This window comes from Paramisgurnus dabryanus, chromosome 23 (assembly GCF_030506205.2).
Source record: "Paramisgurnus dabryanus chromosome 23, PD_genome_1.1, whole genome shotgun sequence".
In the NCBI taxonomy this organism is placed as follows: domain Eukaryota; kingdom Metazoa; phylum Chordata; class Actinopteri; order Cypriniformes; family Cobitidae; genus Paramisgurnus; species Paramisgurnus dabryanus.
This window is the reverse complement of record NC_133359.1, coordinates 3,827,685-3,844,695: the sequence shown is the minus strand read 5'-3', so window position 1 is coordinate 3,844,695 and position 17,011 is coordinate 3,827,685. Positions and strand designations below refer to the sequence as shown.

Genomic DNA, 17,011 nt, shown 5'->3' with positions numbered 1-17,011 from the left:
GTGGTTTTAGTATTGATTTATTCTGACCACGCATTTACCGGGTCTCGTCACTTTTTACCCGCTCCCTTACTTGTTATTGATTTCAGCTGTGTCCATCATTAGTTGTCCCTATTTATTGTCCTTGTGTTTGATGTTCTGTGCTCGTTTGTCTTGTTGCGTTCTTGTGTCTTGCATCTGTGAGTATTAAGAATAATTTTGTCTAGTCTGTTATATGTAGTGAAAAGTTTATTGTTGGTTTATGTTTAGTTTAGTGTCAGTTTAGTGTTGTGTTTACCCTGTCTTGTTTTGCCCCCTCGTAGGTTTTATTTTTCCCTGTTTGTACAATAAATCCTGTTTTCATTGTCTACGTCTGCACTTGGGTTCTTGAATGCTTTGGGGGAGAGAATTCCAGAGGCTGGGAGCTGCAGTACAAAAGGCTCTACCACCAAACGTTTTCAGCCTATAGCGAGGAACCTCAGAGGACCTAAGTGCACGTGCAGGGGTATATGTGTGGATGAGATCAGTGATATATTGTGGGCAGGAGCCATGGATAGCTTTAAATGTAGTGAGGAGAACTTTATATTGAATGCGGAAGCTAACTGGGAGCCAATGTAAACTGTATAGGATTGGGGTAATATGGGAGGATTTCTTTGTGTGTGTAAGCACTCTTGCTGCTGAATTTTGGATATATTGGAGTTTCTTTAATGAAGTTGATGGTAAACCATAGAAAAGAGCATTACAGTAATCTAGACGGGAGGTAATGAAAGCATGGACAAGGGCCTCGGCATCATTGATATTTAAACATGGGCGTAATCGGGCAATATTTCGTAGATGAAAGAAGGCGGATTTTGTAAGAGATGAGATGTGAGAAGAGAAGGACAGCGAAGAATCAAACACTATGCCCAGGTTTTTGATAGTGGTTGAGGGTTGTACCTGACAGCCAGCGATATTATTTTGATCAATTTTAAGAGCTGAAGTACATTTAGGAGGGCCAACTTAGAGCAGATCTGTTTTTCCTGTATTAAGTTTGAGGAAGTTCTTGGTCATCCATATATTTATTTCATTGATACAAGGAGTTAAACATCAATGGGAATGAGGATATGAGGTTTGTTGAAAAGTAAACATCAAACCCTGATAGCACACATACAGTGCATCCTGGAGAAGTCTATCTGATCCGTGTTTATCTCTGCAAGGTGTATTTTTATTTGTTTAATCATCTGCAAACTGTTTCCTGATCATATTCATATAGACCTGTGGTTTTCAATCTTGCCTAGGGGACCCACAGCTCTGCATATTTTGTATGTCTCCCTTAACTGACACACCCAGTTCTGTTCATGGATCTCTCCCTTAATGAGCTGATGATCTGAATCAGGTGTGTTAGATAAGGGAAACATTCAAAATGTGCAGGTCAGTGGGTCCCCTAGGACAAGATTGAAAACCACTGATATAGACATACTGAAAATGTCTTATTTAGACTGTATGTAAAGCAGATGTTTATAAACACCAAGGGACGTCTAAATCAGTTCTCGAACATTTCTTAAGTATCCCAGAGCGGCCGACACAGTCGCCAGCGTGCCCAGAGCAGCCGCCAGCGCGCCCAGCGCCGTGTGCACAGCCCGCGCAACCCCAGCGCCGTGTGCGCAGCCAGCGCAACCCCTGCCGGGTTTTGCCCCTTCCTGACATGCCCTTCCCAGGACTTACACTAAAGTCACCCGGACTTCTTCCCCACTCTCCAACCCTGGACCAGCCCCTATGAACTCTTTTGTTCCTCCACCCCCCCTCCCTTGTCTGTTATTTTTATTGTCCCACCCAAATCCTATTATTGTTATTGCCTGTTTACCCCTGTTAGTGTTTGTTATGTTCTCGTGGTTCCTGTCTTGTATCCAGTCTGTTATGTCCCGTGTTTAGTGTTCTCCCTGAGGAGCGTCTGGTAGCCGCTCCTTAAGGGGGGGTTACAGTCAGGTCTTAAATTCTATCTAGTCTTTGTGACTAGGGATGCAGCGATTAACCGGTTTTACTATTAACCGCGCTTTAAAATGTCACGGTTAAGTAACCGTAAAGCCTTCGCTACCCCGCGTGTTTTAGTTTCACGCACACACAAACCAGATCCACGAACCACCAAGAGGCGCGTGCGTCATGATGCAGAGTTGTTAGTGCACTGTATGAAAAAGCTCCGCGTTCAAAAGAATATGTGCGCGTGACGCGTCTCTTGGTTGTTTGTGCATCTGGTTTGTGTGTGTGCATGCGTACGTGAAAGAGCCACACTCCAATCGGTCTCTGCAGCATTAAAAACCTCCTGCTCACGGATCAAACCCGGGCGGGCTCCTGGTGGTCTGACTACATTTCATTACGTTAAAATATTTTAACGCGTTAATGATTAATGAATTAATAGCATGAGTTAACACGTTAATGCTGCCACCCCTAATATTTATATTTGATTTTTGTGTAAAATTAAGTTACACCTGTCAAAATGACAGTACCTGGTCCAGGATGACCCTGCGTTATTATTTGTTTTGAGAGGCTCTTATCATTATAATACTTCAAACAAACCAAAATAATATACATTTATTCAGTCCAAATGTAAAATTACATTTTATTCAAAAGATCATTAAAATGAATAGCCTACAGGTTTCAAAAGGCACCTATACTGTTTAAGTCAAAGCCAGCTAAGTTATTATTATTATCATCTGTCCAAGGATTGAAAATACAGAAGAATTAAGCAATTGTTCAAAAATGTATTCATGTGATTTTATACATTAATGTTTTAAAATAAATGAATACATAATAACCGTAATAACTGTACAACCGTGATTATTTATCAGATTATAACCTTACCATCAAAATCTATTACCGTTGCATCCCTGTTTGTGACAGGGTCCTGGCAGTACCATGTTTTATGTGGGAGATGCGTGGTTTTAGTATTGATTTATTCTGACCACGCATTTACCGGGTCTCGTCACTTTTTACCCGCTCCCTTACTTGTTATTGATTTGCAGCTGTGTCCCTCATTGGTTGTCCCAATTTATTGTCCTTCTGTTTGATGTTCTGACTGTGCTCGTTCGTCTTGTCGTGTTCCTGTGTCTTGCATCTGTCAGTGTTAAGAATAATTTAGTGTAGTCTGTTATTTGTAGTGAAAAGTGTATTGTTGATTTAGTTTAGTGTCAATTTATTGTTGCGTTTACCCTGTCTTGTTTTGCCCCCTCGTGGGTTTTATTTTTCCCTGTTTGTACAATAAATCCTATTTTCATTGTCTACGTCTGCACTTGGGTTCGTTCTTCGTTTAAAACCTCACACTCATGCTTATGAGGTTTGTTGAAAGGTAAACATCAAACCCTAATCGCACACAAACAGTGCATCCGGGAGAAGTCTATCTGATCCGTGTTGATCTCTGCAAGGTGTACTTTTTATTTGTTTAATCATCTGCAAACTGTTTCCTGATCATATTTATATAGACATACTGAAAATGTCTTATTTAGAATGTATGTAAAGCAGATGTTATTACACACCAAGGCACGTCTAAATGCAGTTCTCGAACATTTCTTAAGAAGTTTTCAAATTACTTTAAATACTTTACATCTTAAATGTTGTCTTAAGAATAAAATGTCAAGTTTTGAAATTAATTATTCTACCGGGCTCATGAGGTAAAAATACATTTATCCGTCCATTAATCTTTTTACCACCTTGCGATCATTAACGCGATATATAGGAGGCGTTAAAGAGCACCAATTAACAGCTTCACGGTTTTATATTTCCTTCGGTCAAACCCATTCATTTCAATGGCTTGCGCTGTGCGAGGACGGTTTGTTGTTGCGTCGAGGAAAGCACGAGCACAGCGGATGCATCTGTCACATTGGAATGTATTGGATGGACTCAATCTCCCATGATGCATCTATGTTACTTCCTGTTAAATGTTTGGTGAATCTAATGAATTAGCTGGTGAGGCTACAGAGGGAAGCTACCTGTTTGAGGTGCTGCATGCTTCATTGTGTCTCATGTCATGTGTACAAAGGTTTATATTGTTTATGGTCAACTCAACAACGAATTGTGACATCCTCTCTTGGTTTACAAGCCAGTAAAGTGGTATGTTATGCTTTATTTCGGTTATTTTAACAATGATTGATATTGTGTTTGGGTTTATGAATGTATGATTGACGGTGGTATGTTGTCTTGTGTTTGTGTAGTTCTAAGTTGTTTATGTTTCCTTGTTGGAGAAATAAAACATCAGTTTGGAGAACCTGGCCTTGGATTTGTGACTAAGAGCGGTACAATGTGTACATATGATAATAAATGTACAATTTATATTTGAATAGACAAAGTGAAATGTTGCAACTCACCCACAATAGGGGAGAGTTGCAACACTCCAAAGGGACAGTTGCAACATTTATTAAAATGTAATATAATCAGTCTTAAACATAATCTTTGCACTTTATTTTGTTTGTGCACAGCAGGTTAAAGCAACACTATGTAGTTTTTTTACCTTTAAATACTGTCTCTAAAATTATTTCAGTGAAAGAACAACTTTTAACTGGACAAATTGTACTGTTGCTGCAACCTGAGCAGCCTCCTAGCTGCTACAAGCACACTCTGAAAGTGGCGGTGGAGGGTAGGAAACACAGCCCCGCCCCTCCCCCTGCCTGCAGAAGAGTGTCTGATACCAGGCACTGTTGCGCTTTTCAACCACATGGGGGAGCTGTAAGTCATTTTTACATGGAAACTACATAGTGTTGCTTTAAAGTAACACATTACAAATGTAATGCAAGAAAAATTTTAATCAACAATATTTAAGTTAATTATTCTAACATTTTAACAAAATGTTTTTTATTTAAAATCGAGAGACTGAAATTTCATAAAACAGAGAGAACTGAACTGAACTGTGTGTATTTATATATTAACTGCTGATCTGAGAAGAGGTAGAGCGACACCCCTATCTGTCACACGCTTTCTTTCTCATGGCATACTGAATATACAAAACAACTGGGCTACATTATGGCCTAATCTGATTTTTAAAAATCTATTTAGGTAAACTATTGGTGGACTATTCAAAAAAGGATTCTTTATTAATGCATAACATAACTTTTTTGTTATGTTATGATGAGCTTTTATGTCAGTAACATGCTGTTGCAACTGTCCCTACACTGACAGCCATGATAAAACTTGCTATGCTAGCTTAACAGAATAGCTTAGACACATATCTATGCCAATTAGAAGCTAAGAAAACACAGATTTAAGTGATATTACTTTAGAATATGGTCATTTAAAAGTACCTGCACCATTAAAACACAATGCTATGAGTGAGCGAGCTGCCTGTGGTAAGATGGCCGCCAGGTGATGACGTTAGAAACTCCGCCGTAACACATCTAGCCTTTATTATACATATCTATGGCTAATATGGTTGGCTTTCATTTCTCAAATCCCACCCCCTAACCTACATCGCTTAATGATTGGTTTTGTCTTTAGAAGTTGCAAACCTGTAACAGTATAGCTATAGTGCACTGTATGTATGTCATAAACAAGCCGCTAACTAAGTGCTAACTACAGTTACGTTTTTGAATAATTTGTTATATTTTTTACGCTGGAGTAGATTGGGAGGAAATCTGATTCAGTATTCAGTATTTAACTTGCCCAGTCAAAATTTTCACTGACATCACAAAAAAGTAAAACATAATATACAAATAAATAGTCCTTTTGTATATTTGTGTAACCTTAATAAAAAAATGAATAAATTAATATAATTAAATTAAGTCCCCACACTGCAAAAAATGATTTTCAAGAAAAAAAATCTTAGTATTTTTGTCTTGTTTTCAGTAAAAATATCTAAACATTTTTCAATTAAGATGCTTTTTCTTGATGGGCAAAACGACCCAAGAAAATAAGTCTAGTTTTTAGACAAAATGCTTCAAATTTAAGTGATTTTGTGCATAAAACAACCCAAAAAAATCTGCCAATGGGGTAAGCAAAAAAATCTTGAAAATTTTTCCTAAACACTAAATTCAAGAAAAATTCAAGAAAAAATGCTTACCCCATTGGCAGATTTCTTAATCACTTAAACTTGATATTTTTGATCTAAAAACTAGACTTATTTTCTTGGGTCGTTTTGCCCATCAAGAAAAAGCATCATAATGTAAGAATTTTTTGATATTTTTTACTGAAAACAAGACAAAAATACTAAGAAATTTCTTTCTTGAAAAACATTTTTTTGCACCATCATCAAAATCAAAACGACACCCTTGCACGCTGTTGATCGATTAGCTTGGTCATCTGCATTTTCTGTATCAGATTCGGCTTTTATTGATAAGGTAGTAAAGATGTATTGTAGGTAGTATAAAATATATAGTGGTGTACATGATGTTTACATGATAGCTGGGTAAACAGAGTGTCAACCAACCTGTTTTACAGTAAATCTACCTAAATTAACCACTTCATTCAGGAAGAAAAAGCACAATTTATTGTTTATAATATGTGGTGAATTAAAGGGTTCATGTCTAATTTTTTTGCACCAAATCAGTCACAATTTATATTTTATAATCTTTTCCAAACTCTTTGGACCATAGGGAAGATATGGCTCCTGAAAGCTGTAGTAAAGTTGCAAACCACCAAGTTGGATCCACATGGATAACAATTTAATTCTTCATAATATGAATTAAATGATATATATGAGATCTGTGGCTTTCTAGCAGCACACTGAAGTCTTCAGATTCCCAAAGTTTCTTCTTTCACCTGACATCCCAGTAGATGATTCCCATCACACACACACTGAGACAGACTGACCACTGAAAACACACACAAACACACACATCACTTTAGTTTAATACTTGACCAAACGTCTCTTTATCTGCTGATGAATGTCGTCTGGTTTGGAGATCTCACCGTTCTGAGAGCCGATCCATGACGCCGCCTTCATGGCCACAAACTGCCACTCAATCTGTTGCTGTATTTTATAGCCGTATAACCAGATGAGAGACAGAAGAGTGGCCCACACTGACCCATCCACCTGTAAACACAAATACACACAACGTACACATGCATTTATTATCATCTTTCATTATTTCATCATGTTGAATCATATGTCACACCTGTGCTGGTTTCTGATTGGTCAGCTCATCTTCAGTCTTTCCAAACACTCGGGCCAAAGCAGCGCTCAGTTCCCAGCAGCCTGAAGCCTTTTGAAGAGAAATCAGCTGAAGTAAAGGATCCTTATGGAGATCAGAATCTGGTGAACACACAAGCACACATAAATATTCATACTGTATATAAGATATTATATTTTACTTGCGTTTACTTTTAATGTGTTTTCATTCTGAAGTGTAGATGGACTAACCAAAGTTATGTAAAGGAAGGCGTGACTGCCCAGGTTTGTTCCCTTATTGGGTGTTTTGGATCATTACGTATTCTTCCCTAATTCGTCAAAGCCCCTATGATGTCACCAATAAGCTACCGAAAGATGACAATAGACTGCCTCAGTGATGACGTATTTTTATAGGCCAACCGGGAAGATAGCAGGAGACTGAAGGATGAGCACTGTTTTTAATCCTTGCTTGTTTCTCAATGTCAAGGAAAGATCCTCGAAAGCCAGAATTTCGAGGATGCTACGTCATGGAAATCCATCGAAGGACTGTTCCAATGTCGAGGATCCTAACTAAACTCAAATAAACTAACTAACCCTGGGGAACATCTTCAGAGTCAGTTGCTAAGTATATTTACATGACCTGAAAGTTACCTCTATTTTTGGAACCGAAAGCAGAGGTGATCTGGTTACTCTTCAACTTACATAACCTGCTTTCTGGAATCCCCCCAGATTTGTTATTTTGTTTTTCACATTCCATTGTAAATTATTTAATGGGCCGATATTCAATCTATGTCCTCATTTGCCCCAAACTAATTTAATATGCTAAGTTTATTTAGTTAATTTATTTGCAGCCTTGACAAGCCTTAAATACATTAATTTTCACATTTAAAATTCTGAATGTGTGCTTTGGTCTTTATTTCTTGTTTCTTGCTTACACTGTAAAACCTAACAGTTGACTTAACTCAAACCATTTAAGTAAACCAGTTGCATTAGACCATTTAAGTTTTAAAACACATAAATTTAAATATTGTGAACTGAAGTCATGTGCAGTTATGCACTTATATTTAAGTAGTGTGAACTTAAATATAAGTGCATAACTGCATATGACTCAATTTGTTTAAGTTCACAGTACTCAAATGTATGTGTTTTAAAACTAATGCAACCGGTTTACTTAAATGGTTTGAGTCGAGTTAACTTTTAGGTTTTACAGTGTAGTTTTGTGGAACCAACTGGGTAGTTTGGTGCTATTACCCTTAAGTCAATCCCTGAACTACCATTCCATGATGGATTGTATGATTGATGGTATACTGCCATGAGACACCTGTACCACAGTTTTGCTATTGTAAATCTATAAAAACAGAAATAAATAAATAAAATGCTACTCAAACAGTACCAAATAGTTGGTCTGTAAATAATGCTAAATAATATTTTTTTCATTACAAACAGTTAACAGTAACTTTAAAAATGTATAATACATATTACATATGCTATACATCATAATGCTATCGGACCCTATATTATGTGTCCCATATAACTTTAATTTAAAATAAAGACAATAAAAAGAACATCTACATGGTCATACGTTTTCATAAAACCAGTTTATTTGTTGTGAAGTAGTGCGTTACTTGAGAAAACAATATTTCCTGTCAGATGAACACTCCTGTCAGTATTTGGCACCCGCAATGTTATTGCTGTCATATGAGATACCCTACAACTGTATGTCATATTTCAATGTTGTTTTCATAACTCTTGTTTTTATAGCAACTGAAATAAGTTTTTGTGAAATTAAAACAGGTCTCAGTCATGACGTCAAGAGGTCAAAGAGGACGAACGCGAAACTCCGCCCCAGTGTTTACAAGTGTATTGAAAGAGGACCGTTCCTACGTTGTTGTATGTCAACTGATACTAATTAATGTCTTTGTGTCAGTTTATTGTTTACAATGGTCCGCAAATGTGCGTTACGTATATGTAACACGTGACCTTCCTACGTCACTATGCATTTACGTTAGGTCACGCTGGACCGGACCTAGACGAGAAGTTGTGGTTTAAAAGTGCATATTTTTTATTTGTCTTGTCAAAAATGACAATCGTTTTGCTAGATAAGACCCTTATGCCTCGTTTGGGATCGTTTAGAGTCCTTTGAAACTCCATTGAAAAACTGTTAAGTATTAAATATTGGGCTCTATTAAAGTCCATTAAAATGAGAAAAATCCTGCAATGTTTTCCTCAAAAAACATAATTTATTCTTGACTGAACAAAGAAAGACATCAACATTTTGGATGACATGATGGTGAGTAAATTATCTTTAAGGCGGGAGGCACGTGTTGTTTTTATTTCCCATGTAGGCTACAGACCAGCCTGCGTGGTGAATTTAATCTATTTTGACTTATTTAAGGGACAGATCATTGACAAATCCAACGTTTACGCTAACAATGTTTTTAACAAAAATGGTTGCATTTCATTTTGTGATGTTACTGAAAAAGTTTTAATCTGAAGTGCCCTAAAGATGTACAATAATACGCATTGTAACCCATTTGTGTATCACAACAATAACACACCTATTTATTTAAAAACCTCAGCATATCGCACATATAACCTTGAAATCACCTTAACACATTAAACTATATGGAGCTAGTTACAAAATATAATAAACTGCAATATTACAATTAACTACAATTAATAACAAAATATAAAATCAACAAATCCATTCTATATGTAAGGAATAACTGACGACTGGCCGTTGAATTATTCGAAAATAATGCACACCCAATGTGGTGACGCAGCACGATGCTAAGCGGATGTGCATTATTTTCAAATAATTAAAAGGACCAGAGTCAATTATTCGGCTTATACAATGCAAAAATTATTTTCAAGAAAACAAAACTTAGTATTTTTGTCTCGTTTTTAGTAAAAATATCTAAAAACTTAAATTAAGATGCTTTTTCTTGATGAGCAAAATGACCCAAGAAAATAAGTCTATTTTTTAGACCACAAATATCAAATTTAATGAATTTTGTGCATAAAACAAGCAAAAAAATCTGCCAATGAGGTGAGCAAATTTTTCTTGAATTTTTTCTTGGATTTAGTGTTCAAGTGTTCAAGATTTTTTTGCTTACCCCATTGGCAGATTTTTTTGCTGGTTTTATTAACAAAATCACTTACATTTGATATTTTTGGTCTAAAAACTAGACTTGTTTTCTTGGGTCGTTTTGCTCATCAAGCATCTTAAATTTAAGAATTTTTAAATATTTTTACTGAAAACAAGACAAAAATACTAAGATTTTTTTTTCTTGAAAATAATTTTTGCAGTGTATTGCGGTTACCACAGACATGGCTAGAACAGTGCTCTGGTGGGTTTTTTTTACGATATTTGACAGGTCTTGTGTGCGTCTATCGAAACATAATGCACACCCATGGAATATTTCTCAACCAATCAGAACAAAGCATTTAACGGCTCCGTGGTATAATTAAAAGAAAATATTATATTACAATATAATTCTATATCATTTAATAACTAGTTAAATAAGTTTTTGCTTACGTGCGTCCAGTCTGTTGCAAGCACCGTCTGCTTCGATTCCATCACATTCAATGTAACTTTCATACACTTACCAGCACATTCAGACATTAAGAGAAAACGGAAGCAAACAAATAAATACAATTACAACAAATACTTTAATTATAAATGAACTGTAATGTTTCAAATAAAGTGCCTTTAGATGATTTGGATGTGAGAAGACTGTCTAAAAACCAAACATTAAACGAAAGATACAGAATAACACACATCAAACAGTGAGATGACAAACCTTGTGTTGGTACTCTTCTCTGTATCAGAGGTCCTTTCACAGCCTCTCTGTTGTTTTTATTAATGGCAATGAAGGCTGTATGAACACTGCTCACTCCTGCTTCAACACTGATCTCCACCATCCTCCTCCTGATGTTCTCCTTATTTACACCTCCTGTCCTCTCGTCCTGCTCCAGACAGCGGATCAGAGACCGGGCCGCCAGACGGTGGATGGACAACCTGCAGAAACATTGATGTAAAGTTTAAGGAATCTGAGTGTTGTTGAATGAGTCTGAATCAGGATGAATCTGTGCTTTGTTTATGTTACCCAGTGTCCTCAGTTGGTTTAAGGCAGAAGTGAAGCTGGTTTGTCACTGGTTGATCTTTCAGGTTGTATTGAACTATCACTGATCCTTCAGAGCTTTCTGAACTCTATCACACAGAAATGAAAACAATTTATCTACAAACCCATGACCAGAAGATAAAATGACAAACCTCAAGCTGAAAGTTCTGACCTGTCCTTTAAGTTGGGCATAAATGAGTGACCTTTGACCCTGAAAGATCGCATTGATGGGTGGAGACAGCGTGTCAACAGTAATGCCATCTGGTACTTTCCACTGTACGGAGATCTTGTTCACTGCAGGCTGAAGAGCAAACCTGAGAGACTCCATCACCTGATAACATTTGAAGAGAAATAAAACAATGTCATACAGATTCAAACCCTCTCTGGTTTCAAACTAAAACTCATCCATAGTCGCACTTTGGGTTGCATGCGGTCTGTGCCTGTGATGAACTGGGCGTGTCCAGATCCCGCTTTGGCCATTCCTGTGATGAGGGCGGTACTTGCATCCTCACCAATCCCGAATGAGAAACACCTGAAGATACGACAACAACTCAGTTACTCAAACACAGCAGCTTATTTTATTGATCAATTAATTAGAAATGTATCATGTCATGGACTAAAAAGCCTAGTAAGTTGAAATGTAACAAGACAAAGAAATTTGGACCTGTGAGAGTGTGCATGAAGTTTCACAAGTTCCAGAACCTCTTCAGTGTTGTTCACCTCTCCATCAGTGAAGACAAACAGCTGTAGAGAGAAAATACATTGAAAATCACTTTTCAAGTCTCACACATTCTGACAAAAAATAAAATGCTTCAAGTTTGTTTCCTGTATGAATTGATGTATTTTAAGGGGATGTACCTGTCTGGGGTGTTCAGGGTAACCGGGTTGACTGTAGATGTGTTTTAGGGGCTCTAAAATCTCTGTGCCACGCATGTCTGCTCTTATTTCGCTGACTTTTATCAGTGCCTGATCCATTGTGTCCTGATTGTACACAACACTCTGACTGCAATGACACAAACATTAAAATCCTCTCACATGATGAATATAACAAAATAACAACTATAGATGATTTAAATTCTAGTCACTAACGGGAAGAAGGACTCAAAATGAGAGCCAAATCCATAGATATTAAAGTAACAGCCCATGGGCAGACTCTTCAACAGTAACAGCAGAGTTTCCTGTAAACAGACAGACAGATATTAAAAAGTCTTATTCAAATACATTTACAAAACATAAAATCTCTGTGAACAAAGGCATTACATTTTAAAAACTCATACCTTTGCGCTTTCTATAAGCATCTGTGCTCCTTTCCAATGATGCATCATACAGTCCATACTGCCTGATCTGTCAACCAGAAAAATAAATTCACCTTGAGTTGTTACTAATGATGACATCACTTCCTCTGGGAATTGTGGGTATAAACTTATCATCACCACTGGGTCACTCATCAGAGAACCTGAAACAGAGAAAGAGATCAATGACTGATGTGAAGAACTAAAAAATAATTGTATTATGTTCTTAAGGTATAAATAAAAATGTTGCATTTTACTGATGTCATAAATGTTTAACAGAGTTTCTATCAGATTGATGTACTGTAGTGTGTACCTGGTTTTGCAGTGGTCACTCCTGCCTCCACTATAGCAGTGGGCTGATGGGTATTCTGATAGTACAGAAACAACTCAACATCTTTATCAAACTTGTGACCAGAACTCAGATTCACCTACACACAAGTAAAGAAAGCCTTTAATAAACAACATTATCTCTGTAAAACACACACATATAAACTGTATTAAGCCCACAGTACCGTTGCCTGAGTGTGATCAGAGTTGAGGAACACAAGAGGATCCAGAGTACAGTTGGACTCTAGTTTGGAGATGGGGTTTGGAGAGCTCACATGAACACTAAGAGTCAAAGTGTAGGGAACAGAGACACATGACGAAATCTCTGAAACTATTCCAGCTTCTGAACCTGAAGACAGACAATCTGTTATAAAAACAATCTTTAAACTCACATATTACTGTAAATCCTGTGTGTTACTGTAAATGTGTGGTATTACTGTAAATATTGTGCTTTGCTTTAAAAGTGCAGTATTACTGTAAATCTGGTGTGTTAATGTAAATTTTTGTGCTATTATTGTAAAGCTTGTGTTAGTGTAAATGTGCTGTATTACTGTAAATCTTGTGTTGCTGTAAATGTGTGGTATTACTGTAAATATTGTGTGTTAATGTAAATGTGCTGTATTACTGTAAGTGTTTAGAGCTGTTGAAGTGCAGTACCTGCTGGTGTGTATCTGGGGTTGAGTACAGCAGGCAGACAGAAGTGCAGCGAGTGGTCGGCCTGCACAGAGAGCTCAGTGATGTATGTGATGGTGATGTCAGCGTTCTGACCCGGTGAAAGACACCCAACACTCAGACTGAACACATCAGAACTTTCTTTACTTTCTTCCAACAGAAACGCCTGCTGACCCGAACTCACAGCATCATCATACCAATACCTCGCCTGCAGTTCAGAGAGAGAGAGAGAAGAGGAGTTTAAATGGCAATAAATTATTGCAAATTATGTTTAAATGCTTCGGCTTTTCCTGTTTGCATTTAGACTCACAGTTTGTTTCTTTTGAACCTCTGCCACAATCTCCTGATCTCCGATCTTGGCACTGAAGTGACAGACAGCAGCATCAGCAGGCAGAGGAAACACAAACAAGGCCTCCAGGTGGCGCTCTTCCTCATTCACATACTGCAGAGTGGAGGTGACTGTGGCTACATGACTCTTCACCTGCATCTCAACTCTGATGCTCTTTAGAGGAACTGACAAGGAAAGAATGAAAAGAACATCTATCTGTCCATATACCATAAAGGAACTTAATGAATAGACCCGCAGACACACACACACATGTAGAGACAGATAGATGTTTGTAAAATAAATAGTGAAATAAGATGTTAAAGCTTTAAGAAACAGGTCTGATGAGTTCATACCTGGCTGTTTTTCTTTTGTCACAAGACCACAGCAATTCATCATTCTGACTCTGTGCAAGGAAATAAAGCTTCACTTCAGGTTACTGTAAATACAAACTGTGGAGAATGAAATCCAAAAAATTCAATTTTAAGAGAGGGTACATAATACTAAAATGAATGCATTACACAAAAGAAAAACTTACAGTGTATTTCTTACATTTATCTAAAGTTGATAGATCCAATTAAAAACTATTTCAGACCATATAAGGGAGACATTATATAGCTTCATGTCATGGATCATAATTGGTACACTGATTTTAATTTAAAATATTCACTTAATATAGCCTATAGGCTTATTGTTTTGTGGCCATGCCCAGAACGTTAGTTTTTGGTTACCAGAACGTTATTTTTACGGTTGTTTACGTAAACAGAACATTAGTTTTTGGTTACCAGAACGTTATTTTTACGGTTGTTTACGTAAACAGAACATTAGTTTTTGGTTCCGAAATCGTCCCTTAACCAGCAGCTAACATTAGGGGAACGTTTCCCGAATCAGTATTTAACTACGTCCCCTTAACTTTTTACCACTGCACGTCATCCATTTTGTATTTTTAATCTCATTGATCATTAATAATGTAACTAAATTAGGTAAAATACTCATTGAACGTTATTTATTTCAGTTCTTTATTAATAATAACATTTTTCCATTTACTTATTGGAGTAGTTTTCTGTTTCTAGTATTACAATTTATTTAAAAAAATACCTCAGTATCACACATTGTATTTAGATAACATTGTATTTTATAAAATATATAAATAACCAATGACCTCAACACAATATAGGGAACTTAAAACAGATTGACCGTCAAATAAACATTTCGTTCAATTTAGATGAACATATCTTACGACTCCATTATTGTCGCCTCTCAGTGTTTTTAATTCAACAATCAAATCAAAAGCTTCTCACTTATCATCATAAGACGTGTCAAATCGATCGGCAATCACCAAAATATATTTTGTTCTCACATATTTAAGTTATTAAATAAAAAAATAAAGAGAAAAAAGAAGTTTAGCCTCTGAGGTAAAATTTAACGACCAGTATTTTGCTTAGCACAGGAGAAAGCGCGTGCTCAGCAGAGGAATAGAGAAGCGCGCGTGCGACGCATAAAGACTTTTTGGACAATGGGTTTTATGATGTTTTCACTTAATTTCCTAAAAAAATCAAATGAATAATCGAATGAATAACAATTAATAAATTGACGTGAAGGCAAAGCGTAACATAGCTACTCAGAATTTTCTTCTGGATTGAATCATCCAAGTATAGCAGCAGTAGTGAACACACATGAAGCAGTGGCATTCATTTCGCCGTCCTGAGGTGCTTTGGTAAAGGCAATCTGGTCATTATAAAAGGTTTTATTTATTATATCTAACGCTCTCATTATGTTATAAAATAAAATCTACAAATAATAACATGTAGGGACCGTTCTGGGCAGGTTTTCGTTATAAAAATTAAATCTAAAAAAACCTACAGTAAACGTCCTGGGAAGGTTCTCTTTAAGTTTTTATAAAAAGATGTTTTTATTTGGTTCCAACACTATAAACAACTATGAACAAGGTTCAACCTTAAAAAGTTACTTGGTTGCCTTAAAAGTTTGCCTTAATTCAACTTAAAAATATTAGTTGACAACTATTTTTAGACAACTTTTTGAGTTAACTAATATTTTAAGGTTAAATTAACTTATAATAGTAAGTTGCCTGGTTGCCTTAAAATGTTAAGTTGAACTACAATGCAAAAAAATGATTTTCAAGAAAAAAAAAATGTATTTTTGTCTTGTTTTCAGTAAAAATATATAAAAAATTCTTAAATTAAGAAGCTTTTTCTTGGTGAGCAAATAAGTCTAGTTTTTAGACCAACAATATCAAATTTAAGTGATTTTGTGCATAAAACAAGCAAAACAATCTTCCAATGGGGTAAGCAAAAAAATCTTGACAATTTTTCTTAAACACTAAATACAAGAAAAAATATTTTTATGCTTGTTTTATGCACAAAATCACGTACATTTTAGACTTATTTTCTTGGGTCATTTTGCTTATCAAGAAAATGCATTTTAATTTAAGAATTTTTAGATATTTTTCCTGAAAACAAAAATACTAAGAATTTTTTCTTGAAAATCTTTTTTTGCAGTGTAACAAATCTTTTTTTTACAGTCCAATAAATAACAAAAAATGGAAACCATATGGTAACGTTAGCTATAGGGGAACGTTCTGTTTGCTTGGTCTATTACTCTTTCACATTACTTTCTCCTTAGTGGTAATCTTAGTGATCTTATTACTTACACAAATGTCTTAGAAGACTCCTTCCGTGGGCTGTCCTGAAGCTAAGGTTAGAATATTAGCATGCAGACTTCTTGTCCTGTAAATGCATAAAGTTCGCAACTAATACTTTAAATCAAAGGCACACCAAGTCTTCAGCAAATATACAAGAAACAAGCAATTAAGCTACTGTCCCAGTTTCTGTCAAACTCATCAAACTTCACCCTTTATAGTCACCAAGTCCAAAAATCCCCTAACATTCCTATCTTGAGAAACGCCCTGAGCATCCCGCATTGCTGCCAGAGCCACATATTATTTTACATATCATATTAAGAGATATTATGTAATCTAAACAACATACTTTTTCATAATAACGAGATATCATGTCCAGTGTTGGGTAAAGTTACTTTTAAAAGTTATGCATTACAATATTAAGTTACTCCCCAAAAAAAGTAACTAATTGCATTACTTAGTTATTTTCATGGAAAGTAATGCTTACGTTACTTTTGTGTTACTTTTTCTTGGCTGAGATTTGATCTCTTTCAGGCCTTGCAGGTGTTTTTATTACTGAAAAGTTGC

At 36.1% G+C, this 17,011-nt stretch overlaps 1 protein-coding gene across 1 annotated transcript; it reads right to left on the bottom strand.

The window, feature by feature from the left end:
- Nucleotides 1-6,316: 6,316 nt before the first annotated feature.
- Nucleotides 6,317-16,728, bottom strand: LOC135768277 (von Willebrand factor A domain-containing protein 5A-like). Its single transcript, XM_065277521.2, has 18 exons — nucleotides 16,457-16,728; nucleotides 14,142-14,191; nucleotides 13,771-13,973; nucleotides 13,446-13,668; nucleotides 12,974-13,137; nucleotides 12,775-12,889; nucleotides 12,447-12,625; nucleotides 12,259-12,347; nucleotides 12,028-12,172; nucleotides 11,834-11,913; nucleotides 11,587-11,701; nucleotides 11,342-11,500; nucleotides 11,155-11,258; nucleotides 10,849-11,066; nucleotides 10,584-10,649; nucleotides 7,053-7,189; nucleotides 6,847-6,970; nucleotides 6,317-6,749 (listed from the first exon to the last, which is right to left on the bottom strand). The coding sequence occupies exons 2-18, from the start codon at nucleotides 14,182-14,184 to the stop codon at nucleotides 6,670-6,672; spliced, it is 2,244 nt and encodes a 747-aa protein (XP_065133593.1). The 5' UTR covers nucleotides 14,185-14,191; nucleotides 16,457-16,728; the 3' UTR covers nucleotides 6,317-6,669.
- Nucleotides 16,729-17,011: the final 283 nt, after the last annotated feature.